The sequence below is a fragment of the Balearica regulorum genome, chromosome 1 (assembly GCF_011004875.1).
Source record: "Balearica regulorum gibbericeps isolate bBalReg1 chromosome 1, bBalReg1.pri, whole genome shotgun sequence".
Taxonomy (NCBI): domain Eukaryota; kingdom Metazoa; phylum Chordata; class Aves; order Gruiformes; family Gruidae; genus Balearica; species Balearica regulorum.
Window position 1 is genome coordinate 64,333,732 of NC_046184.1, and position 25,193 is coordinate 64,358,924.

At 40.7% G+C, this 25,193-nt stretch overlaps 1 protein-coding gene across 2 annotated transcripts in view; it reads left to right on the plus strand.

The window, feature by feature from the left end:
* The window catches only part of AGK (acylglycerol kinase), a 45,574-nt gene that overhangs the window by 269 nt on the left and 20,112 nt on the right, over positions 1 to 25,193 (plus strand). Inside the window, exons 2-9 of one of the 2 annotated variants that reach the window (XM_075755637.1) lie at positions 10,413 to 10,452; positions 14,421 to 14,500; positions 15,759 to 15,834; positions 17,090 to 17,182; positions 18,143 to 18,175; positions 20,163 to 20,257; positions 22,302 to 22,371; positions 23,146 to 23,225. In XM_075755637.1, coding sequence (XP_075611752.1) covers positions 10,413 to 10,452; positions 14,421 to 14,500; positions 15,759 to 15,834; positions 17,090 to 17,182; positions 18,143 to 18,175; positions 20,163 to 20,257; positions 22,302 to 22,371; positions 23,146 to 23,225 — 567 coding nt within the window. The remainder of the gene's footprint in view (positions 1 to 10,412; positions 10,453 to 14,420; positions 14,501 to 15,758; positions 15,835 to 17,089; positions 17,183 to 18,142; positions 18,176 to 20,162; positions 20,258 to 22,301; positions 22,372 to 23,145; positions 23,226 to 25,193) is intronic. The other variant, XM_075755644.1, reaches the window with a different exon arrangement.

Genomic DNA, 25,193 nt, shown 5'->3' on the forward strand with positions numbered 1-25,193 from the left:
GGGGCGGGAGAGCGGGGCCCCTGCCCCGGCCGTGTGCCGCTGTGTCTGCACAAGCGACCGGCCCCCACGGTGAGGGCATGGCTGTCGTGTTCGTCTCGGGTGCCCGGGCTGCAGGGCCCTCTGCTAAGGCGGTCTCCCGTCGGAGGGGCGCCGGCGCCTTGGGGGGATGGCGCTCCCTTCCCCTCCAGCAGCCGTGAGCTGAGGAAGGCTCAGTGCCTTTTTGTGACTTCCCACCTTGGCCTTGCTTTAAGTTCGGGGCTAGTTCAGGTGGTAGTTTTAAGTAGAAGTGTTGTCAAAGTGGCTTGAATCATTTTGGGGCCTATTGGAGAGGAGAAAGATTTTTCTTTTCTAATAAAAAAAAAAAGCCATCAGCCAAGTGCTTACCATCCACTTGCTTGCTTTTAACCAGTATTATAAGGATGAATGAAACCAGAGGCCCTACACCTGCAAATGGTGCCACTGGTACCAGGCTGATGGGGAAGCCACCTTGATGCGCAGAGGGCGGCCATCACAGCGTGTCCATCATATGTCCGTGGGTTTTCCCACCTCCTTTTTTCTTTTCACGGTGCCATATACCTCACGAAAGATGCCAGATTTCTGTTGCAGGAGCGGTTGTGCCTTTCTTGAGGCACGGCACCAGCAGTAGCTGTGCCCTGTGCCTCCCTGGTACGCCTGCTTTGCTGTTGCCCCCCTCCTAGCTGGATGGAGCCCGGCAGCTGAGTCGTACCTACAAGGGTGTCATTTTCACTGTTTATCTGTGAGACAAATGTTCTTTAGAGTAAGCAAAATTCTGGTTCACAGTTTTTACATAGCTAGGCTTATATTTTAATCCCTGTCCTTTAAGATTATGGTTAATAGACTTGACTAAAATGCAAGTATAGCCAAATTATTTTTAAAAATGATTACTTTTGGTGCTGTTTATTCTGTCATTGTCTTAATGTCTTTTTAATTGTTAAGTCATGATTTTAGCAGTGTTCTTTTCTGCTTACATTAAAATGCTGCCAGAGCCTCAGTAGAAAACTTAGAAAAATAAATCTGTTCATGTTTTTTATTATACTTTCCTTCTTTATTTCCTTTTGCCTAGGGACTTTTGCATTAAATCAGCCTTTGTTTTGAATGGTACATCTGCTTTAGTGGCTTACTTCTTACCTGAAGCACTAAGACTTGGTTGGCTGTAGGGCAAGCAGCAAAAAAACTCTCCCTCCACACTTTTTTCCTTGTAACTGCTGATTGTAGGGCAGGCTATGATAAGACGGATTATAACTTTGTGAAAGTGTTGGTAACAAGGTCATGGTTTCATGTGTATGCCTACAGGGGCCAACAGGCAGAAGAGAAGTACATAGTATGTAGAAGAAGGGCTGAGAGAGTTGTGGTTGTTCAGCCTGGAGAAGAGAAGGCTTTTGGGAGATGTTGTAGCCTTTCAGTACTTAAAGGTGGCCTATGAGAAAGATGGAGACAGGGCTCGTTGCAACAGGAGAAGGGGTAATGGTTTTAAACTAAAAGAGGGTAGATTCAGACTAGATATAAGGAAGTAATTTTATATGATGAGGGTGGCAAAACACTGGAACACGTTGCCCAAAGAGGTGGCAGATGCCCCATCCCTGGAAACATTCAAGGTCAGGTTGGACGGGTCTCTGAGCCACCTGCTGTAGTTGAAGATGTCCCTGCTCACTGCAGGGGCGTTGGACTAGATGGTCTTTAAAGGTCTCTTCCAACCCAAACTGTTTTATGATTCTGTACTGAGGTGTTGTAAGCAGAAATATTTGTGCTAAACAGGTTGGTGTTTGGGGTTTTTTTATGCCTTCATGTAATGTCAGTGGATCTGTGAGCTTACATTCCACTTTTCCCTCTGACGAGGGAATTGAACTTTGACTTCAGATAAAATAGTGAAATGTGAGTAATTATTTGAAGTTCTATTATTCTAGATATCTCTTAGCCAAAAGAATAAACTTAATGTACAAAATGAGCAGGAAGAAATTGCTCGGTGGCATTCATATAAGGGATTTGCTGGTGGGGCAGAGCAGCCTGTGACCTTCCCAGGTACCCTGCTTGTGTAAGTAAGTGGCCTCTTTACTGGTCTTCTGTTGCCACAGATACTAATGACAGCAGAATACCGTCAGACCTGGGTCCTGTAGAGAGCTACTGAAATAGAGCATTAAGAAAAAGACTATATCTGCTCCTTCTGCGTATGGAGAGTGGGCACTTGAGGAGGCCTAGGAGCAGCATCAGACACAACCGGTCTCCCCTTTATGTCTCTTGTTTCTGGGAGTTCATGTGCCTATGTACTGCTGGTTTCAGCTGTATTGATTTCCTGTGCAGTAACTGTGAATACACATTATGATCACGGAGAACGTAAAGCATAACATAGGTGGTGATACGGTGGTGAATAAGGAGGCAAATATTGATAGAGGGAACTAACACTTAAGGAAAATAGCAGGACCATTAACTAGCTTAAGCCACATATCTAGTAATCTTAACCCTTACGTAAGATGTTTTAACAAGAACTAGCGTAAGGAAGGGTCAAGATGACCCTTCATTCTGCTTGCATTTTTGTAACCAATCACAAGATAAGGAGGTAGTAAATCAGAATGGAATGAACACGGAGGATTCTCTGCTAATTAGGAACCGGTCTGAGTAAGTTTTATGGTGAAGGTGAAAAGTGCACAGTGAGGAAGACATACGGCCTTCATCCCTAAGACCCCGGCCCACGACCACCAAGAGGCACTACGCGTGCGCAGCTGAGAGGAGTTAAAGGCGGAGACAATGGAAATGAACTCATTGTAATAAGACCGCCTTTCCACGGAAAGATCATGAATATGTATAGGCACTTTTTGAATATGTAACATTTTGTTGTATAAAATTCAAAGGGAATTGCCGCAAGGTGCGCACGATTTTGGTGGGATGACCCCCCGTGCTGCCCAGCGCTGAATAAACATACCTACTTTACAACTTTCCCAGTTGTGGAGTCCGATTTTCCGCACATCAATATGAAAGACAAACAAACAAAAAGGGAACTTTTGGTATCTAAATTTCAGTGCTGAGAGGATATTTGCACCAAGTGTAGACACAGTGCTTTAACCCAGATGATGTAGTGGAGGAAAAAATGTTTACACATCCCATTCTTCAATCTCTACTTTCATCTGTAAGGGAAATGCAAGGTAGGAAATCCTGTGATGACAAGCAGCTCTGTGTGACTTGTGACTTTGATGTACACTGAAGCACTGCTGTAAAGTAATGCTTTCAGAGATTTAAATACTGCTTGAAAAAAGTGGCAACTGTTGAGGTATTTCTTGATCTTGGTGGCGCATTGTTTTAGCTAGGGAGTATGAAAACGAGGAGTCACAGAAGAACCTGATGGCAAGAGTGTAAAAATTCAAAGGTGGTCTCAGCAGCCCTCTTGCGCTACTCTGTGCAGAGGCCTTATCTTGTGGCTGCTGGACAGCAACGAATAGGCCAGGATCATTCTTTGCGGCTTCTGTTTTGCCTTCAGAATGTGGTAATGGTTTCAGGTGAAGTTTTTTTTTTTTCATATGTTCCCTTTTCCCAGTTTCTTTGTTTATGTACCAGTTATACTAGGGAGCGTGAGAGGTGCCTTTTGCCCCATGCACAAACTGCTGGAGGCAGTGCTTGAAGAGGTTAATGAGGGAAACATGTATGGGCTTTGTTGGCCGTGAGGCTTGCTGTTATTGACATCAGAGGCTAAATTGCTATGCATGAAGCATACTTGACTAGACTTATATTTGCCCTTTTAGAACAGATTAAAGGTTTAGTGAAGTCTTGTGCTTCGGTTTCTGGCATCACTGGAGTTTCTGATGAAGGGGCTTGCTTTAGCACAGCATCAGTTCAGATGAGCCTCTGACTTCTTGGAATTAGCCGAGATGTTGCTTGTTTATTTGCAGCTGAAGAAAATTTTTGTTTTTCATCCTGCATCTCTTCTTGGCTTTTCCATCCTTGTGGATTTTCTAAGATATTTCTCTTGCAAGGCGAAGATCATTTGCTTTTTTGACTTCTCAAGGTTCATTCTTCTTTTGGATGCAGAGGCTATGATGCCTGCATTAAGTGGAGCTCTTGCAAATAACAATCTGTCCTGCAAATAAATGGCAACTCTTCTATGGTCAGTCTGTATGTGCCCACAGGGACAGAAGAACTCTGGAGTACTTCCTTAAAGCTTTGGAGGATGCTACGTGCACAAACATGCACAGGAAGAATGCTACCTTTTCCAGACCTGTTCCCCATGCCGGGGAACACCCGGGTGTCCCCCTCCTGCACCCTGCAGACTGTGCTGTGGGGTCTGATGTGGAGGCCTTTATGCTCCATAGGCTGTAGAGGAACGAGGGGCACTGGCGTGTAGTGGTTCATCACCGAGTTAGTCTAAAGGTTGTGGATGACGATAACTGTAAAGGTCGAGAAGCTTCTTAGCCCAGTCTTGTATGATATTTTCTTCATGCAGCATTTAGTTTCTGGATCAGTGTGTTAGCTTTTCATCTTTGGAGGTGTTTGCTCAAGTAGTGACTGATTTAACAGTAAGGGGTTTTCAGATGAAAGGGAAGAATAAAGAGGAAACCTTGTGCAGGTTCCCCCTCCCCCATTTGTGATTCAGCCCTTCTAAGTATGTAATGTAACAGAAGTTGCCTCTTCAAAAGAGACATAGATCAGGAGGTGGCAAAGGTTTTTCATGTGTAAAATGATAGGCATTATGTCTGGTTGAACTACTGTTAACTAAAACCCTATTGGTATTCTTACAAAACTTCAGTGAGTCTTAAAATTCTTTTTTTTTTTCCTCCTAAAAGAACACATTTTCAAAATCCATTGTCTTGCATTTGGGATAACAAATACCTTTGTAGTACTGGAGAAGTAGGAAGAGCACTCAGTATTGTCACATGTGAGGTTGTGTCCCTTTAGTTTCTCTGGGTTGCATGAATTTATGTGTGAGCATAATTTTAATTTATAGCAAATCATACTACAGGTATGAGGGACACTGAATTTAATGTACTAGAACAAAGCTTAGAGAGCATGCAGATTGTCAGATACATGCTTATACACAGTAATGTACTTCTGTTTGACATATACACATGCGGTTGATTACAGATAAAGATACCATATGATTGTTTTAAAATTTCCTTCAAGTTTGGAAGCCCCTCTCACCTTTTTGTCCTGGATCACCTCTTCTGAATTGAGCTGCTGCTGTTCGTTATGTGTCCAGGTGGTGCAGTGAGTCACCAGCTATGTCAAATCAGCAGAAATTTAATCTCTGGCATGATGGACATCAGCTTAACTGATTGTCAGATTTGGCCAGACCGTTATAGTGGTGTTAGCGGGTAAGTGATCATCACTTTGTCAGGTCGGGGACCCTCAGTTTGTACTGAGGCAGTGGACTCATCAGATACTCAGTTTTACTCTGTATATGTTAAAATATTGACTTTCTCTGTAGAAAATGCTGGCAAGGTGTCTGGGCCTTTGACTGCTTGCCAGTAATCTGAGTGTTATTGTTATCTATAATTTGAATGTTAGTCTCTGCGTGTTTGCCAACTGATAACTCACTTTGTCACCTTTCTGCATATACTTCCTGAGTGGTTGAATTTATTTCATCAAAACTTTGTCAAAAAAGGGAGTATAAATTCTGAGTCTTGGGTAAAGCTGATGAAAACTAGGATTTGTCTTTCATGCCCTTCGAAAACCAAGCTGGAAGTAAATGCTAATGTCCAGCAAAGAGGACACTGTGCTCTTGCTGTATTGGAAGTGTGGTAGGTTGACCTTGTCTGGACACCAGGTGCCCACCAAGCCACTCTGTCACTCCCCTCCTCAGCAGGACAGGGGAGAGATGGAAAAAAAACTTGTGGGTCAAGGTAAAAGCAGTTTAATAGAGCAAAAGCAAAGGTCACATGCAGAAGCAAAGGAAAAACAGAAGATTTATTCTCTACTTCCCATCAGCAGGTGATGTCTGGCCACTTCCCAGGAAGCAGGGCTTCAGTATGTGTAGTGGTTGCTCCCGAAGACAGATGTTGTAAATAATGAATGCCCCATTTCCTCCTCCTTTCTCTCAGCTTTTTTTGCTGAGCAGGTGTCATACGGTATGGAATAATATCCCTTTGGTCTGTTGGTCAGCTGTCCTGGCTGTGTCCCCTCCCAAGATCCTGCCCACCCCCACCCCGCTGGTGATGGGGAATGTTGGAGGGACAGCCTTGATGCTGTGCCAGCACTGCTCAGCAGTAGCCAAAACACCGGTGTGTTGCCAACACCTTGCTGGCTACCAGTGCACAGCACTGTGAGGGCTGCTATGGGGAAAATTAGCTGTATCTCAGCCAGACCCAATATAGGAAGCAGCCAAAAAGCTTTGTGCTAAGATAAAAATCTCTTTTAGGAGTTCTGTTATAGCTCTTGAGGAGTCATCCTATATACACAGGTTTGGTGATGTTTCTTCTCACAAAACTCTGTGTTTTGATGCAGACACTAAACAGGAGAGTTTTTAGGCTTCTGGCTTGAATGTAATTAATAGTCTGAGATTTAATGCTGATAACCCTTTTTGAAATGGGATCTCACATCTGAGCTGCTTTATACATCTGTAGTACGGTCACTTTAAGGGAGTTGCTTTGATTGGCTCTAAGACGAAGACTTACCCTTGCTACAACTGTGGACCTCAAAACAGCTTCTTCAGTTGAATTTGCTGTCTTCTCCTTGTTGAGTTCATTGGTGTCCTGGCTGACCTTTCATCGTGGGAACCATCCTTTCAGCCCTGGCCTCTGCTGGCACTTGGGCAGAGGATGCAGTTTCAGGTGGAGTAGCATACATATTGAATTGTGTGGATCTGTGTGCTTATATATGAGTGTTGATTCCCTGTTCTAGCTGAAACCGCTCAGGACAGGAGCAGTGGCCACCATCCTGCGCCAGGGATGTTGTAGGACAGCCCCTGTTCAAGCTACTCGTACGAATGCTGTGCTCTTACACCTCGCTGTGTTCTCGCAGCCTGACACGGCTGGCGCATGGTGAGCTCTGGACAGTTGCTCTTCCTTTCTTTCTGCATTGGTTCCTGGCTTTGGTGTAAACCTGCGCTTCTCCAAAGAGAACAGCTACTGCGCTGCAGTGGCTGCCAGCCTTGCAAGGATTGACTGATATCTTTGTTGAACCAAAGTTCTGTCCGTGGGTTCAGCTTAGGACATCCTCTTGCTTCCATGCCCCACTGCCACTGCTCTTTCCTCACTGTCTCCCAATTTTTTACTGCTGAAGCAAGTTGGCCCAGTTGTAAGCCGTGCGATGCTTAATTCTCAGAGCGGAAAGGCAGCTCTCGGTGGCCAGCAGATGCAATACTGCACATCAGTTTTGCTGTAAGGCGGGAGTTTTGTCTACAAGCCCTTAGGGGAAACGTAAAGTAAAAAATTGATTTTCAGTTTGCTGTGGATATGGTGCAAGTCAGAAGAAATCTCTGTGTGTTCTTTAAGGCAGTGCAGCAATTTCCCTCTGCCTCCACCTGCTCGTGTTGGAGTGTTGTTGAAAAGGCTTTGTCACTATGTAATACTAGTCAATAAAATACAAAAAATCAACAAAATCTCACGTTTATCATTGAAGTATCTTTTTCTTTGGAAGCTGGTATGCAGTCATATTTTCATAAGGTAATACGTACTAAGACAGAAGACTTTAAGAAGTTAAATTTTAGCTTTTTTTAAGATTTTCCTAGCTATATTTATTAATTGGTATGACCCGCAGAGGCCTTCCATACCCACCTGTGGTACTTTAGATGAGCCATGTCAGATGAGTAAAGGTAAGAGCTGTGACAGAGGAGGAGGAGGACTGCTGTTCTCACAGATACACCCCTGTGAGTGCACTTGTGCTTTTTTCTTTCCTTAAGTACGAAGATAATTAAATGTTGATATAACATTTTAAGGAAATAAAAATTTTCCTGTTACCTGGCATCTTTAAGCCGGACTGGGGACATCTTTAAGCCAAACTCAGAGGACTTTGAAATATATGTCCTACTTGAATCAATGGGAATCCTGTGAGTGTGGCTGGGATGGCATGGGATTCTGAGGGTGCTATGCTACTGGTAAGACAAATCACCTATAAATTATTGGACAGTAAATGGTTCTTCTGGTCTCAGAACCTAAACCTTTCCTTTGACACCAAAATGATATGTGTCAGAGTAGACTGTTTCTCTAAGTGCTTCAATGCAGGAGACAATAAGCTTAAATGTTGGCATCTGAACTATCAAGCTTAATATTTATGGTTAAGACTCTGTTGAGCTGAATCAAGCTTCCATCCTTGACAGTTATTTTGAGGGTCTTTGCAGGTTGGGACAGAAAGTGCCGTATCTTTTGCTTGCATTTGAAAAGTTGTGCTGGACTCCACTTTAAAGGCGATTAACACTGCAGCACAAGGTTGTGGGCACCAGGAAAACATAGTGGCTGACGATGTGACCCAGCTTGACTCCTGAACAGAATAGCATCACTGTGAAGTAAACAGATAACATGGATTTGACTAGAGTTTGTTAATAAGGTTAGGACAGCAATTGTCAAATATGTCAACTATGCAGCTATCATTTAATAGTGGGGTTTTCTTGATATCCCTTAATACTTCAGCTTTACATATTGAAATTGTAATTGCTTTGTGTTTGCTCTGGCCGTCCGTAATCACAGAGTGGGAAAAAATGTCCCTATGTGAGGGCTCGTGCCCTCAGCAGCGCAGCGTGGACAGCCTGTCGCACTGTCTTGATTAAACTGGAATTAGCTGTGACAATGTTGTTTAGCTTGGGACACAAACCTTTTCAGAGACAATTATTTTAACTAGGCTGCTTTCATTGTATTACTGCAATCAAAAGCAAGTCTGTTGCTCCTCTTAAGTAATATTTCAGGTGCTTAATACAAATGACTTGTTCCTTTGGTTTTAAGGAGCAAACATGGCCGTTAAAAACATGCTTATGCCTCTGAGGAAATCTTTTTTTTCAGACACTCCAAGTTGCTAACAAGTAACTCCAGTTACTTGTTATCCTTGTGAGGTACTATTTATATTTTTATCTATATGAACAATTCTTCCTTTGTCGTCTTATTATTACTAAGAATAAATCTGTGGGGCTTTTGCTGTAGAGTTATTTTCTCAGAACCCAACTTTATATCTCACCTGAAGTCACCCTGCTTCTTTTAGGACCTTGCAGCATCTTTTGGTGATATCAGAAAACCAGTTTATATAGCTCCAGTGATGGATAAATAGCGTAAGCTTATGGAATTGAATAAATCGCACTCGTGTTTGTGTCCAGAGGTCTGACCAAGGCTTTGACTTCTTTTCTGCCATTTCCATTGGAAGACTTGGCCTGATGAGCCACAGTTTGTGGCAGGAGTGTGCTTCTTTCCTAGACACTTGTTTTTCATGGTTGGCCTTGAATCATTTTAATTGGTGTAGCGTATTCATTTTCGTATGCTGACTATAATTGTTTGGGGTTTTTTTATACTTGGTACTTTAGAGACAATAACGTACCGTCTTGCCAGGTGTGCCAAGGGAAAGCTGGAGGAGTTTTTTGGTTTTAGCAAGGAAGGAAGAGTGTCTGGCGTCTAAAGGACAGGTGAGGCTTTGGGCACTGCAGAACAGGATTCCCTGTTTTGTCTGCAAGTGCCAATAGGGCATTTTTTGATCTGGGGAAGAACTGAATTTTGTTCCTCACTCAGTAGCTCTGTCTCCAGTTTGCTTTGCCAACCTTGCTAATGCTGTCTGTCACCAATGAGAAGCACAAGGATTAGTCTGGAATTTCTTTCTAAAATGACCGTCAGTGGCATATCTAACACTGATATTTTCTTCTTTATTTTTAAACTTCACTTTGGTGAGTTGAGTGATTCTCACCTCTATGAGTTACTGCTTTAGGTGGGTGATAGGTGCTGCATTAGCATGTGTTCAGCTTACAAACTGATGGAGAGGGGAGTTCACAATTACAATGCACAAAGGTTTAAGTCCATGGAAGTTACACTTAAGTCTACCCTAAATCCCTTCTATACTGCCAGAATGGTAAGTACCTTCAGTGTAAATAACAGGCAGTATTAACATTAAAAAAAAAAAACAACAAAAAACAAAACCACGCCTGCCTTAGATCTGGAGTACAGTTATGTAGCAAGTAAAAAATAAATCACAATTATACAGTGTCTCATAGCTTATGTAACCTCAGCACACTTGGCATCCTGGTCTTTGTTGTCTGCTTTTCTTTACTATAGAAAGGGTTTTTCTGTGCACATGCAGAAAAAAATTATGCGTGTGTGCTTAAATGGGTGTGTTTCACCCTTAAAACGTGTTAAATAGATCTTAAAGAACGTGTATTTTTTATTGTAGTGCTGTCAATGTGTGTGTAAAAAGGGTATGTACCTACATTTTAAAAATGAGCAAACTGTTTTACACTTACACAACCTAATGTCCACTCTATTTTCTGTCTTGCCTAATAGCGATAACCTGCTACGAAGAGCTGCATGCCAAGAAGCCCAGGTAATACCCTTCTAAGTGGTAAAATTAGATGAAAATCTCCCTCTTATCTTAGTTGTGCAGAGCTCCTGAGATTTTCCCAACGGGCCCTCTCCACGTGACAAGCCTTATAATGATGCCATCTGTGTTCATTTGCTAAAAGTGCCAAAGGGTGGATGAGGCCTGCAGCTGGACTACTATACCTTTCGTGCCCTGACTCTGCTGTTGCGATGGACGGTGTGGTGTTATCGTTAGGGTAATCTTAGTTACTGCTGTAGCTACCCGGACCTCCATTTCTGCAGGTGTAATTACTCTGTGCCTGTAGAGTTCCGGTAGGAAGATGATTTGTTGATAAGATGGGAGACTGAAATCTCAGATCCACCACGATGGGCGTAGTTTGGGCAGAAGCAGTGCAAACTGCTTCATGTTAGTGCTTGGCTGGAGAGACCTTACCCTGGTCTATTTGAGCCCGAGTGCTTTTATTGAGGATACTAAATGTGATGACTGACCTAGAGCTTTTGAGACCCATGTACTGGGAACTTAATGGAGACAACCAGTCATTGACAAGAAAGCTGGTATTCAGAGAGAAAGGGGTAGTTACTGTCTGAGTCTATCGACTATTGCATTTTGTAGTTTGTGGTCTGCATGGGCAGCCAGCAATGAACAAATTCCCATGCTGTAGTATTCCCGTAAAGAAATCCTGTCCTTAATAAGCAGTCTTTCATGGGCACTTTCAGGTGCTGTTGCCCATAGATTACACCACTGCATAGGTACTGCTTACTGGCTCTGATTACCTCTGTCGTGTGGTGTAGGGTTTTAAGAATCTTTCAACCTCCCACAAATAAACTTTATTCTAAACCACCTTCTCCATGCCAGATCGTAGAGGTTTTGCAGGGTGTAACACTGCTCCCATCATTGCTATGTACTGGGGCCTGAGAAGAATGGTGAAATTTACTTTTCTCATTAAAGATCTTTCCTTGAGACTACTCTGCCTCTGTGGTGCACCTGAATAATCCCAATTTTAGCCTGCCTGCTGTTGAGGGAAAGATATTCACTGCAGCTTGATTTGGGCAATGGAACTTCATGCCCGAATAGATGTAAGGGAGCTCAAGTCTCATGAAAGAATAAGAAAAGTCTTTCCCTGAAAATACTGCTTTCGTAAATCATACTTACAGCTTCAGAGTCAAATGCATTTCCAACTCACAGTATCAGTTGTTCTTTATTTTTATGTTTTCAATATTCATTTTTACTGCATAATATCAAAGTGATAGAAGTTTTTTATATTGCCGAAAATAGCAGTTAATACCTCAGTGTTCAAAGCATGCTGACCAAATTAAAAAAAAAATTAAAAAGACACTGATGAAATGATACATAAGGAGAAGTTAAACGACCTAAGTGTATATGCTGTCAAAAAGGTGTATCTGCAAAGGAAAGACTGGTAGAAGAAGATAGTTCTGTTGTGGAAATTCTGACTTTCCTGTTTCTTACTTCCAGTCATTAAGTGATGGGATCTATTCCATTATGGTTTATTCTTGTAAATGAAACAGCAAAAGCACTGTCAATAGAGCTTCCTTATTTCAGTGATTAAAGTCTGGGAAAATATCCTGCAGAAGACTCATGCATTAGAAAGGAATGAACCAGAAAGCCTAGTAATCAATTCTTGCTGTAATTTCCATTCTCACTGATGTGTCAGTGGCAAATACTGCTTGAAAACACACAGCAATACAGCAGTAAGATATTAAATGTCTGGTATGTTCTTCAAAATAACAACAATCTATAATTGTTTGAAAAATGCTACTTGTATTTATAGTGCTGTATAAGTATTAGGAAAAAATAGAGGCAGACTCACTCAAGAAAAAGTTTTGTCTGAATGAAGTGGGGGGATCTCCCTATAACTTTTACACCAGATTTTTAAGTTTTTAAGCCTATTACAATACCAAATTGATGAGGCGCCCACATTCCTGCCAAAGCATCTGCTACAGCAGTATTTCATGCAAAGACTCTACCATGCATGTTTGAATTTAAATACCAGTTTATGGTGACAGCCTTGGGGTGGCAAATGATCATAGAAAGATTCTATAATAAAGAACCCATTTATGATTTGTAAATTTTTACACGTCGTTCTCTGGAATAAGCCATTGTCAGCTGACTGTGGACTTCCTTTGGAAATGTGGTCTTGCTGATTGACCTTGTTGTTACTGAACTCTGGGCATGTGTTAAAGAGGTCCTGTTTAGCTGGCAAAGAATTTGCTCTCTGAAGCAGGGATAGTTTTCTGTAAAGGAATGTAGTTGCTCTGTTAGTATTCATAAAGCATTATAAAGCCTTTTTATAAAGGGTTTTCCATAGTTGCAAAATAATGATTGTCATCTTAGAAGTGCAGAAATGCAATACCTGGAAGTGTGTATTTGACAAGGAAGTGAAAAAGGCATTGACCTTCCTAAATTATACCTTTGTGTGTATATATGTATATTTAATAACCGTTTTAAATGTCTGGCTTTAAGTTGTCTTTCCTTGTGTTGAGCTCTGAAAAAAAGACTTGTAGAATGTTGTGTTATTATTTTTTTATTTCCTGTCTTAAAAATCAGCATTTGCTTTAGAAATGCCCCCCTATATAACATAAATGTCTAAGTATGTTACATAAAGAAGTGATTATGTTATTACTCATAATTTTTCTATGAGCCTTATTAGATTGCTTAGAGCAAGCAAATATATCACATTGTGCCCCCCCCAAGCAAACAATTAATTGTTTCTAACAGCTGTAACATACTAGAGGTCCCTTATATTTCCCAATTCCTATCCAAAAATTGCAATAAAATAAGTTGGTCTGTTTTCCAGCTGATTTTTGAGTAAAGCATAAGACCTATTGATTTGTTTCCCTTTCTTTGAAGATTCCTTTAGTCTCAACAACTTTTCTTATCCTTTTCCTTTCTTGAAGAAGAAATTTGAATGTTTTAAGCAACATAGCCACCTGCACGCTTCTTTTAATTGAGATTTCCTGAGCAAAGTTGGCAAGTGGAATTAATTACAAATTTAAACAGCTAACGATCACTAAAATCTAGTGTGCTTTGTGTACAGTGTCCACCTTCTTCAATATAAAAATTCCTGCTAGGGGGATTAACTTTCAAGATAAGGGGGGAAACAGGGACGGTTGACTGTGTCTTGTGTTTGGCGCAGTAGTCTTTTGTTCCTACTTTGTTTCTGACCCTCTGGATGGTACTGCTGAATACGTCGTCATCCTTGTACTCAAACCCAGTTTGATTTGGTGCAGTAGTGAGGATGCCTTTAGCTGACCTAAAAAAAGTGGGAAGTAACATGCATGGAAGCTTTGCCTTTTCTTGTCTCTACTATGCTGAAATAGCCTATGGAAATAGGTACAAATGGCTAAAAGGTACAAGAGGCTGTATGGAGTAACTCTCAGAGAATTTAAAATTGAGGCACCTATTCAGAATTGGATGAAAAGTTGAAGAGGAATTAGTTGATTTTTATATGCAGACATTAGGAAGAAAAAATGTCTGAGAAACAGTGAGCTTGCTTATAGGTCAGGGCAAATTCTCTTTCATATCATCAAAAACTTAAGCACAGAAAATATAAAAATGAGCAAAGATACAAGAAACGAAGTACAGAAGTGGAAAAAGATGCAGAAGGAAAGTGGCAGGCAGGTGTATGAGAATTACATAAGGAATGAAAATCAAGTAACCTTGGAGTCAAGGATAGTTCCCTGGATCTCTGCCCATGGCAGAAAACCAGAGGTTGACAAAAACGAAATGGTGGTGGAATTGTAAAAATGACCTAAAGGGTACTTAACGACAGCGGTTTGGGCTGTTGCTAAGAACGCAGGTCTTTGAATAGGAGACCTGCACAGTGGCTGAAGATGGAAGTCATTTGAATGTCATGAGGCTTGAAAGCCCGTTGACATTTGTAGAGATGCATTATTTTGAACTGTTTTACCAACGTGCTTAAAACTGAACTCTGCTCTTTTTATCTCGCTTAGGCTTTTGGCAACCAGCTTATCCCTTCCAGTATGCCGTTGAAGAAAGCAACAGTGTTCCTCAACCCAGCAGCTTGCAAAGGGTAAAACTGCCCCTTCCCTACACTCATATGTGAGGCACTCTTTCCATATTTTTGCTCTGCCATCCACTATAAAAGAAGCCAGCCAGATTTTTAGGCTCATTTTTGCCTCCCTCTGATGCCAAGATGGTGCTATGTAACTATGCCAAACTTTTGCACCAAAATTTTGGGATGAGAAATAGAACTAGATGCTTGAGTTGAAAGAATGATTTCTAAACATATATTTTTTTTTTTATTTATCCTGTGTTTTGGCCTTTGTCATTCCTTCTGATGTGGAATTCCTTCGTATTGCTTACACACTTCTGTATGTGATGCATTTCCATCCTCAAAAACTATAGAAATAAGATAATGACCTTGATTGCTTCAAGACTTGAAGTTACCCAGCAGTGATCTTACTTCTGTGGGAACCTGTCCTTGAAAGGGATATGCCCACAAACTGAAATGCTAAATACGGGCTCAGAGCAAGATTCCTGGAAGAGGTTGGCTGCTATTTTTGCATACTAATTAGTGGAAAAACAGTTTTCTTGGATATGATGTGTGTCTGTTTCTGCTGATCAGCTAAGCTTTGTATCAGTTGCATCTTGGGGAGGGGCAGGGAGTTGTCAGTAACAACATAAAAGGAGTTATATATCTGACGTGGAAGTGCTTGGATTTATGTGCTTTTGTTCCAAATGCCCATGACTGGAAATTGCAAACTCTTAATAAATTAAGTCTCTGACTTCTAGTCTCATGTTTCTACTTGTTGTAAGCAATTTATAGTTAATGGCATGATTATTTTATTATGCAGTTACAGGCAGAAAATGCATGAATCCTATAACAAAAGAAAGATAAAATTTTGCTTCTAAACTTATTTAATAAGAGGTAACAAATATTTGTTAAAAATATTTCTGAAAACCTAAATGGGCCTTCTTTGTGGTCTTAAAGCCTAGTGCTCTGTAAGTCATTAATTTTCTAATAAATTTCTTTCTGGAGATCTTGTTGTGGTGGGTTTTTTAAATTATTTTTGGAGAAAGCTAGATAACCTCTTCCGCAGTTATTAAAACTGGAACAAAAAGCTGACATCGGAGATATGAGTCTAGAAATGTAATACATTTGAACCAAATGAAATCTCATCTTTCCTGACTGACAGGTTGAGTGACTGATTGTGTAGACTGTATGCTCTGTTTTTAAATAGATTTCTTCTTGTTATTCATTTCTATCCTTTTTAATTTTTTTTTTAGCCACCAGGCTAATGAAATAATTTTTACTCTGTTTTTTCCAGCAAAGCCAGGAACCTTTTTGAAAAGAATGCTGCTCCAATTTTGCACTTATCTGGCTTGGATGTAACTGTGGTTAAGGTAAGAACTGTTCTGTTAATTCAGATATATTGCCTGCTCTGCTTTGTCCTCCTGAAGAATTGAAATTCAATTCTGGACGCATTTGAAATTCTCAGTTGTCTTGTAGACATCTCATGAGAAGAAATACATACTGAGATATTAAGCTGGCACTTAATCTTTTCCTTTTTTACTTCACAGTTAATTTACAAACTGTGTACTGAGTTTTTAATTTTCAGCTAAAGCAGTAAATCTACTTGTCTGTCTGTCTAAAGCAGCCCTTCTATAATTCGTTTGAGAGAAAACTCTCTAAATATTTGAGTGCTGGCTAGTGGTGCGTGCCCATCACTGTTGAAATTGTCAGTTCTGCCTGAACTTGCAGAATTCAGAAGCGAGGAACTTTGACGTGCAGAGGAACTGTTCAGATTAATTAAAAATAACCTTTTATTTTTACACTGAAAATATCTCGGTGTATCCCCAAGTAATTCAATATTCCCATCATGAAAACAGAACGCTGAGTTCTAAATGGTGTGAATTAGCAGAGAGGTTTTCTTTGGAAAGAGAAGAAAAAGTAAACATATTTTTGCAGGTTTTTGAGGCTGTGCTATGTGGATAGTTTAATAGTCACCGTGTCCTAGCAGTGAAGTACCATAATATATATCTTTCTGTCTTGGAATCTTTTTCACAAGGTTTAGTGTTAAAATGCTGGTTGTTATTAATGCCTCTCTCTAATCATTGAAAATACATAGTTCCACCCTAAGAGAAAAAAATTGTTTTGAAAGACTTAAAACTGACGCTTTGTAGCTTCAGACGTGACAAGTTAGCAAAACAGAGCTAGGCCAGTAACTGAGGCTGAGGTGTCCCTGTAAAATAATTTTGCAGAAAACATTTTTAGTGGTTTAGAAAGTCATTGTACTTTGGCTTTGGCTGCTAAAGATGTTGGGACTTTTTGTGCAAGAGCATGGTTTGCTTGTGGTTTTGTTTCACTGCAAAACTACCCGGAAATATGATTTTTGCTGTGATATTCTAGATCTATTGAATAAGATTGATATTTCATTTACCCTTTGTGTATGTGTGTTTGCTTGCACATACTGTATTAGGCAGCAAACTTGTTTTATAAGTTGAAGAAATTTCAGTGAATGTAAATAACACAGTACTGTGTGCCTATATGAGAATAACTATTAAGCAAATGGATCGATGATTCTTTTTTTTTTTCTATAGAAGAAAAATCCTAAAAATAGTCACTTGAATTCTCATGTTTGGATTTCTGTTTCTTCAGACTGATTATGAAGGCCAAGCAAAAAAGCTGCTGGAATTGATGGAAACTACAGATCTGATCATTATTGCAGGAGGAGATGGCACAGTACAAGAGGTACTGCAGGAGCTTTGTCCTGGTTTGTTGAGAATCATAATCAGGCTGAGGGTGAGAAGATTGAGTCTGTGTAATGTAGCGACATCATAACAGCTATTACTAGAGATTTGTCCGTTTTAGTATCTATGTTTTCAGTCAATGTTATAATCTTCCAGGGATAAGAAAACTCTGCTAGTTGTTATTAGTCTAAAACCGATGATGGGAGTGGGGGCAGAAAGAGTGTGTGACATAAATATCTTCCAGAATTTTATTCTAGAATGAGAAAATTATTTGGGGAGACGTGATTATATCTTTTTCTTTCTGTGTAATGCAGCTGTAATGGTTTAATTTTCAAAGCTCATTCCTATCTGTACTCCCCAAGAGGAATGTATGTTTTGCCAAGTGGGAATCAAATAATTTAAAATTTACGTGGAAGTGATAACAAAGCATGGTATATATTTAATAAATGCCTATTGTCAAGATGATTAATGACGGGAGCAAACTACCACCAGAACTGGGGGATACTCTATTTTTCAAGGAAGGCTGTGTATTATTAAAGCATTTCCTGCAATGCTAACTACTGGCGTCATAAGGCAATGGCTAAATGAAATGCAATGACCTTAAGAGAAGGTGGTCAGAATACATCTGCAAGTTTCTCCTGGCCTTAGAATTGATTATTGTTAATTACATAGTGACCGGGGCTATTTTTGCATTATGTAGAGCATTATTCGATGTTAAAACATTTACGCTGGCGTTGGTTGTGGGGCCAGCATATACTCATGCATGCTTATAACCCTGCTATTTCCACCACATTCGCACACTGAACGTGCCTCCTTTCCCATGTAAGCAACTGTAGCACCTTCTATAAAAGAGTAGCTGCTCCTTACATCTTTTCCAAAGTGTAAATGTGGGTATGAATGTTGTAGCTTTCTACTGTAACTGAAAAAATTTTCAGAGCTGAGCATTTCCCATGTCTTTCAGGTCATAACTGGACTTCTCCGCAGAGCAGATGAGGTGAGGAAGTGTCATTTTAAAAATTTTGTTTATTTTGTAGACAAAATGTGTTGTGCATCCACTGTGATCCCTTGGCCTCAGCTGTCTTCTGCAGATATGTTGCTTACTAATCTGGAGCCAGCTTGCTGCGTAGTAAGTCAGCCATGCCAGTGTCCTGCAATTCTGCCTGTTGTTCTTCATGCCCTTTCTCGGGGAGTGCAAAGGCTCCCAAGCCACGGCTTTGGGAAGTTTCCAGCATCAGAGCAGGGATTGTGGAGAAGCCAAATGAAAAACTTTTAAAGACCCATGGACCAGCTGTGTATGCTGCTTTGTTTGGCAGAAGCATTGGGCGAAAGTTCATGTTTTTCTTGTATTTGTACAGGCTTGAAACCGAGCTCAGTTATGTCCGTGTTCCTATTGCTTTATTACTGCTTTGCCATTTTTTTCAAGCAGTGAATACCTACCTATGCAGATGGCTGCAGAAAGCAAATTTTAACCTTTCAAGGTGGATCACTCTGAATGGAAATGAGAGAGATTTTTCTTTTTAAAGAGGGAGGACAGTGTTATTGAAGAAAGGAGGGAATCATTGTTCTCAAAACCTTCTGGCAGGAGCTGGCAAAAACTCAATTAAATGATCCAGGCAAGATTATGATGATATCCTTGGCAGCTAGAATTGTATCTGTTTAGGCAGTTGCTTTGTCTGAATGTGACAAGAGAAACTCTGCAACCAAGCCAGTATTTTTAAAGGGATGCTGGCTGTATCAATTATGAGACATCCATTTTTAAAATTTAATGTTATTATAGTTGACCCCTGAGACCTCGACAGTCTAGAGATACTAGAAGAAAAGTTTTGGAGGCTTTACTGGCTAGTATTTCTTCTCTGTTTTTTGACTGTCTTGATGTAGCTTGGGTTGATTTGCAATAACGTAGAAAGTTCTGCATCCAGCACTATTTTGGGTGGAATACTGCACTGTAGTATTGCCACTGTGTCACTTTATGTCTTTGGCCAGGGAATTCTTCTTGTCCTTCATATCACTCTGTCCTAGGAGTAGAGATCTGCAGTTCAGCCCCCTCACTCTGTCCTCTGCTTTCCTTTTTACTCGGGTATGTCATACCACTGTTGCCTGGATAAGAAGAGCCTGTGCAAGGTATTTCAGAAATGCTGTTCCTAGCAGCCAGGGGAGCAGAGCATGACTGCATGAGCTGCAAACAGCCTGTCGTCTGCACGCTGTAAAACAATTCTGAAGAAAATGAGAGAAGGGTGTTTGAGATGTGTTAAGACTCGCAGGAGACACAGAGATAGCGAGGGAGAGCGGGTGGGCATGAGGTGAGAGGAGTATTACTTAGTTGGTGTGGATTTGCAGTATCATGGAGCTGTTAGTAGCAATGCCCAGGAGGGAGATGGTACATTGTGATATATAGTAGTTTACATTGATTTGCTGACATGCTTCAAGAAGCACAGTTTATTATGAGGTATAGTGTAATAACTTGCTCCTTCAACAAGCCCTTTTGCTGAACTGTGGTACAGAAAAATAACACAGTCAATGACTTCCAAAAATTAGACCTTCTGCTGCTTCATGATTTGGATGCCAGAGGAATCAATTAATTTCCTTTCCTTAACTGAGAAAATATCTTTGCCATGCAAGGTTACTCTATCAGAGGGGGATTTGTGCAATGGTAAATGAGATTCAGAGCTTGTGATGCCACCATCAGTATTAAGAAAGATGGCAGATTGCTGACAGAATCCATGCATTAGTTAGGACGTGGCTGCCAACCTGCATGTAACAATGCTCTTAATGATTACAGAGAGCTCCTTTGTACCCAGTTGGCAGTGGTGGGTTCACAGATTTGGATGCCATGTTCTGAGTCATTATGTATTACTGCCTCATTTAAGGAAGTGCCTGGCTGCTTAGTGCCAAAGGGGTGATATCAGACACAGCTGTTATCTCCACACAGGAAGCTTTGTTCAGCTGATGCAAATGTTAATTTACTCTCCTCATGTGTCCAGGCTGTCTTCAGTAAGATTCCTATAGGATTCATACCTCTTGGAAAGACCTGCACTCTGAGCCACACACTCTACCCTGAGAGCACGAACCAAGTCCAGTAAGTATTACATGTTTCTGAAAGGGGGATTTATTTTTTGTTTGTTTGTTTTCAAGGAGCAGTGCTTCTCGGTAGCTTGATACTTTTCTTTTTCTTCTATGTTACATAGAAGTTGGCAGTCTCTGGGCAGAGCCTGATGATTCTCTGGACTTGCCTGGGTTAATGGCTTCCAAAAACAGACTAAAAATTAAAAGAAGGAAATGTATGTATTATTAGAACATGAAATAATTTTCTGTGGCTAATTTCTCTGTGATCATGTGATGTTCAGCAGTTTAAAAAAAAAAAAAAGAATTAAAAGGATCAAGCCTCTTAGGAATAGTCAGAAAGAATATGACAAGGATATAGCAAGGATATGACAAAGTAAAAAAAAAAAAAAAAAAAAGTAGTCCTCTTTCCATCCCTTCTCCAGTTTACAAAAACATCTGTATGGGAGAGGTTGGATCCCATTACTGACTTTTGCAGGGTTTCTTGCCCATCCCTGTGATGGGCCTGCTGCTGGCAACTCCAACAACCTGGATCTTATCTATCAGCGTCTTGGATATGATCCAGTCTGACAGTATCTGTTGCCTGCATTTCAGTTTGTTGTAAGTTTGTTTTGTCCACTTCTGAAGTAAGAAGGCCAGTCAACTAAGCTGAAAAGACACTTCATGTCTTTTCAGTTTTTTCCTTCCTCTCCTCCTATACTAATGAATATATTTCTTCTTGCTCCTGAAATCTGTTCGTTCTGGTTCTCATTAACATTCTTCTTTGTGGAACCCTTGCTGGTATCCATCATACATAAAACCCACGAGCCAACTGGCATAACATCCTTCATTAAAACTACCAGAGTGCTTTTTAAGCTCAGCAAGATGGACAAGGCTGTAATCAGCAGCTAAGATTAAAATAATAATTTATGTCTGGGTTTTGAAAAAGCTGTTTGAAATAAATGATCTTCTTGTCCTAAGGTAATGAACTGTGCAGGTGAGACTGTAGCATATTGGTGAAGTTGAAAGGAATTTCGTCAATAGGCTGCTTAACAACTCACACCAGTAACAGAACCTGACTTAAGAAGTGCAGAAGTGATATTTTAAAAAGAAATATTTGGGCTTTGGTTCCTTCAGCACTATTTAGTTGTGGGGTGTAAGAATTGTGGAGGTCTTACAGAAAGATAAGAGTTGGAAGAAAAGAAGGGCTGAGAGAGAACAGCTTCCTTCTCTGTCTCGGTATTCTAAGCCTGATGAAGCCAAGGGCAATTTCTCCTTCTGATTCACATGAATATGTGAAAACTGCATTTGGTTGGTTGATTTTTTTTTTTCCCCTGTCCAGCTGAGACACTAGAAATGTGTGCAGTGTGGAATTTAAATTTTACCCAAGTTTGAAAACAAAGAAGGGGTTTTAATGAAATATATGCTTCAAGGTCTGAATGTAGAGACTACTTTATGAATTTGAACACTTTGCTTACAAAATCTTTAGTGCCACACTTTATGACTTGAAATGAGAAAGTGCCTTAGCTACTGTCCGCAACTTAATGGAGACCAAAACCACATGAGCACTGCTGATAGGTAGGTTTATTGATTAAAAACTTCAAAACAAATTAACATACTAAGGCAATTCAGTCATAGACACATGCATTCAGACCAGTCTCATGACCATCCCCTTCTCTCCCAGTTTGTTATACTTGCCACCAATAAAATAAAACCATGATTTGGGTCCTAAGTTTCTGAAACAGCAAGTAACAGAGTTTGTGTGTGATCCGCCAGATTAGCTGGAGAAGGAGGAATCTCTGAAAAGCTCAGGCTGAGAACTTGCTTTTGCTTTTCAGGTCTTTTGCTGTTTGTTAGAATGCAGGCTTTGACATGTGTTGCAGCCACCCGGTTTGCTTTGTGAGTTCACGGAAGTGTAGCACTTTGTCAGAGTTCTTTCCCTGGGGTGGTTGCGTTTGCTGCAAAAAAGCCCCACCTGGACTTGTAGTGAGGTTTGCTGAACAAAATGTGTAATTTTAAAGCTTACTCTTTTCCTTCCTTCCTGTTTGTTTTCCTTTAGTTCTTTCCTGTTTGTTTTGCAGACATATTACTAATGCTACATTGGCCATTTTGAAGGGAGAGACAGTTCCACTTGATGTCTTGCAGATCAAGGTAAAAGCGTCTGCTTATTTGGCACCCACTGTTTCTAAAACTTTCCTATTATCATGTTGTTCTGTTTACAGGGACTGTTTTTCCTCTGTGTAATGCTGTCATGAATTTTGGTTTATGATATCAGCAGTTCTGGTGGCAGTCATTTCTCCACTGTATGCTATGACATCAGATAATCTAAACTGGAGGAAACGCTAGAATGTCTGAACATCTTTTTTTGAGGCACAGAGAGTATTGATGAATACAAAACTTACTAACACCAATATTTCTGTAGAAATTATGAAAGATAACAATAGCTGTCTGAGCTGATTTAATGCATTCATATGTATTGTGGAGTTAATAGCTTTTACAAACTCAAGAATGTGAAATGGGAAAACCTTTGACTGTGCCCCATATGGTTTTTGAATATTATTTTTCTGCAGTGTTATAGAATGGACATTTCTGCAGTGAGAACTTAGTGTCACTGTGCAGAGCTCCTTGCTTTTGGCTGACAATATCCACAAAATGAAATGGCTGTTGCTGGGTGTGCAAACTCAATCAACCTCTTCAAAACCTCACCTCTTATATTCCTCTCTGGGAGCAGATGGAATGTATAACACTTGAATTCTGCTTAGCTTTATTGCTGTTAGCTATTTGTCATACCTCTTCTGTGAAATTTCACTTTTGGGATTAATCAGAAATCAGTTTTTATACAGAAATGATATTTTTCTAGCCACAAAAAAACGTTAGAAACAAGATAAGAGAAAGCAGTTTTGCAAAGTTTATTTTTCTTTACAGGGAGAAAAGGAACAGCCTGTGTTTGCAGTGACTGGTTTAAGATGGGGATCTTACAGAGATGCAGGAGTTAAAGTTAGCAAGTAAGAAAATACTGTTTTTTGAAACTGTACCTTTTTTAGCATCTGTTGCCTAAAAAGACATACGTCCCTCTTGTAAAGAAGTCTTTTTTTAAGTGTAGGCATTTGACAGGCAGAGTACACCCACTCTTGTTAGGTCTCACATTACACACATGGGAGTGCAAGACATTTCAGCATTTTTGTCATTGGAAATAAACGCTTATTTGGTGCTGACCTGTTCTTTTAAGTGTTTACTTCCTGCTTGCCTTGTTGTGCCCACTTCTGGAACTTTATTCAGATTGTATCAGTGGGAAAAGCTCTCCCTTGAGTACAGTCTAAGTAAAGTAATTGGCCATTGTTTTTCATCAGTTGCCAATGAAAAGACGCATGCAGACTGCGTAACTCAATTCCAACAAGGGACATCAGATGCAGTAGAAATGCCCTTCAGTTCCTGCCAGAAATGGTATGGGCCGTGCTGTCTGATGACTGTTCTCTGAATGCTAAACTAATAATTGTTGGGCTTTCTCCAAATGGACATTTAATATGCCACTGTCTGTGTATCAAATGACTACCATTATCTGGTGAAGGAGCAGCAGGGCCAAAGCAGTTCACTTCTCAAACTGTTATGGAGGAATTGTAGCACATGCCTCTGCTGCACAGCTGTAAGGAAATACCATGTGTTTTGTGCATGAGCTATCTTTGTCAGAAAGCAAGAGGTAGCAGACCTCTGGAGTCTGTCTGGCAAATATCTGAGTAGGTTTGAGAGGTGATGTGGGGTGGGGGAGATGCAGTAAATGGTCAGGGTGGTTGTCCCTGGGAAGCAAGGAAATGCTTGGTAGCCTGTGTAGGTGCTGACTTGGCTATGCTGCAGGCTCTCCTGCTAATTGCAGCCCCAAGATTAAGGAAGTACACTTCTCTTCCCTTTGCACTCTTACTATGCTTCTTGCCCATACCCTGTTTTTTTGCCTAGTGTCAGCATTTGCATCTTTTCCTGCAGCAGTTCCCTTTCATAAGAGTCTTTTGGACTCAGTGCTGGAGGCATGACAACACATTTTGTACATGGGGCAGCATGAACATCCTCAAACCTCGTTCTCTTCCATGAATGTTAACCTGGTTTTTGGCTGGGATAGGGTTAATTTTCACAAGAAGCTGGCAGGTCATGGGCATTAGATTCCAGGCGGTGAGCAAATTGCGTTGTTGTGTATCACCCACTTAATATATTAATTTTTATGAGCACTGTTGTTGTTATTTTCCTCTCCCTTTGCTGTCCCAGTAAACTGTCCTTATCCCAACCCATGAGTTTTACCTTTTTCTTCCAATTCTCCTCCCCATCCTATTGCGCAGGGGAGAAGTGAGTGAGCAGCTGCATGCTGCTTAGTTGCTCGCTGGGGCTAAACCACCACAGTCCTTTTTGGCGCCCAATATGGGGCTCGAAGAGTTGAGATGAGGACAGATCTGACCAGAGCACGTCAAAACAAATTTGTTATATGCATTTATTATATTAGTTAAATGGTTGCTGGTCACAATGGTGTTTTGTTTGTTCACATGGTTGTGTTATGTAAATCCTTACTTGTGTTCCCTGCGGTGCTGTTTATCACCTCTAGGAGAGAGGTGAGAATTCTCATTTTGCTGTACTGTGTAACATCGACTTAGGATACGATAACAGCACTGGTCATGAGGTTAAGCTGGTATTTGTATGTGGCATTGCTGTCATGCCTGTACCTCGGACGACATCTCTCAGAATTTGTTAATAATTGCACCCAATCCATGGGGAAGACCGGAGTGGGGGGATACTTTCTGCCGTTCTTTCGCCTCCCCTTTTTCCTTCAGGCTGGTTACAGCAGCTTTTGAAAATTTTGAATATCCTTGGAATGTTCAAGCCAGCATGCTCCTGTTGCTATGTCTCCTGAATGTGCTGCAGCTCTCGTTTAGGGTAACAAAGAATTGTTTTAAGAATACCACCCAGAGATCTGCCCCAAGGCTGGATAGTTG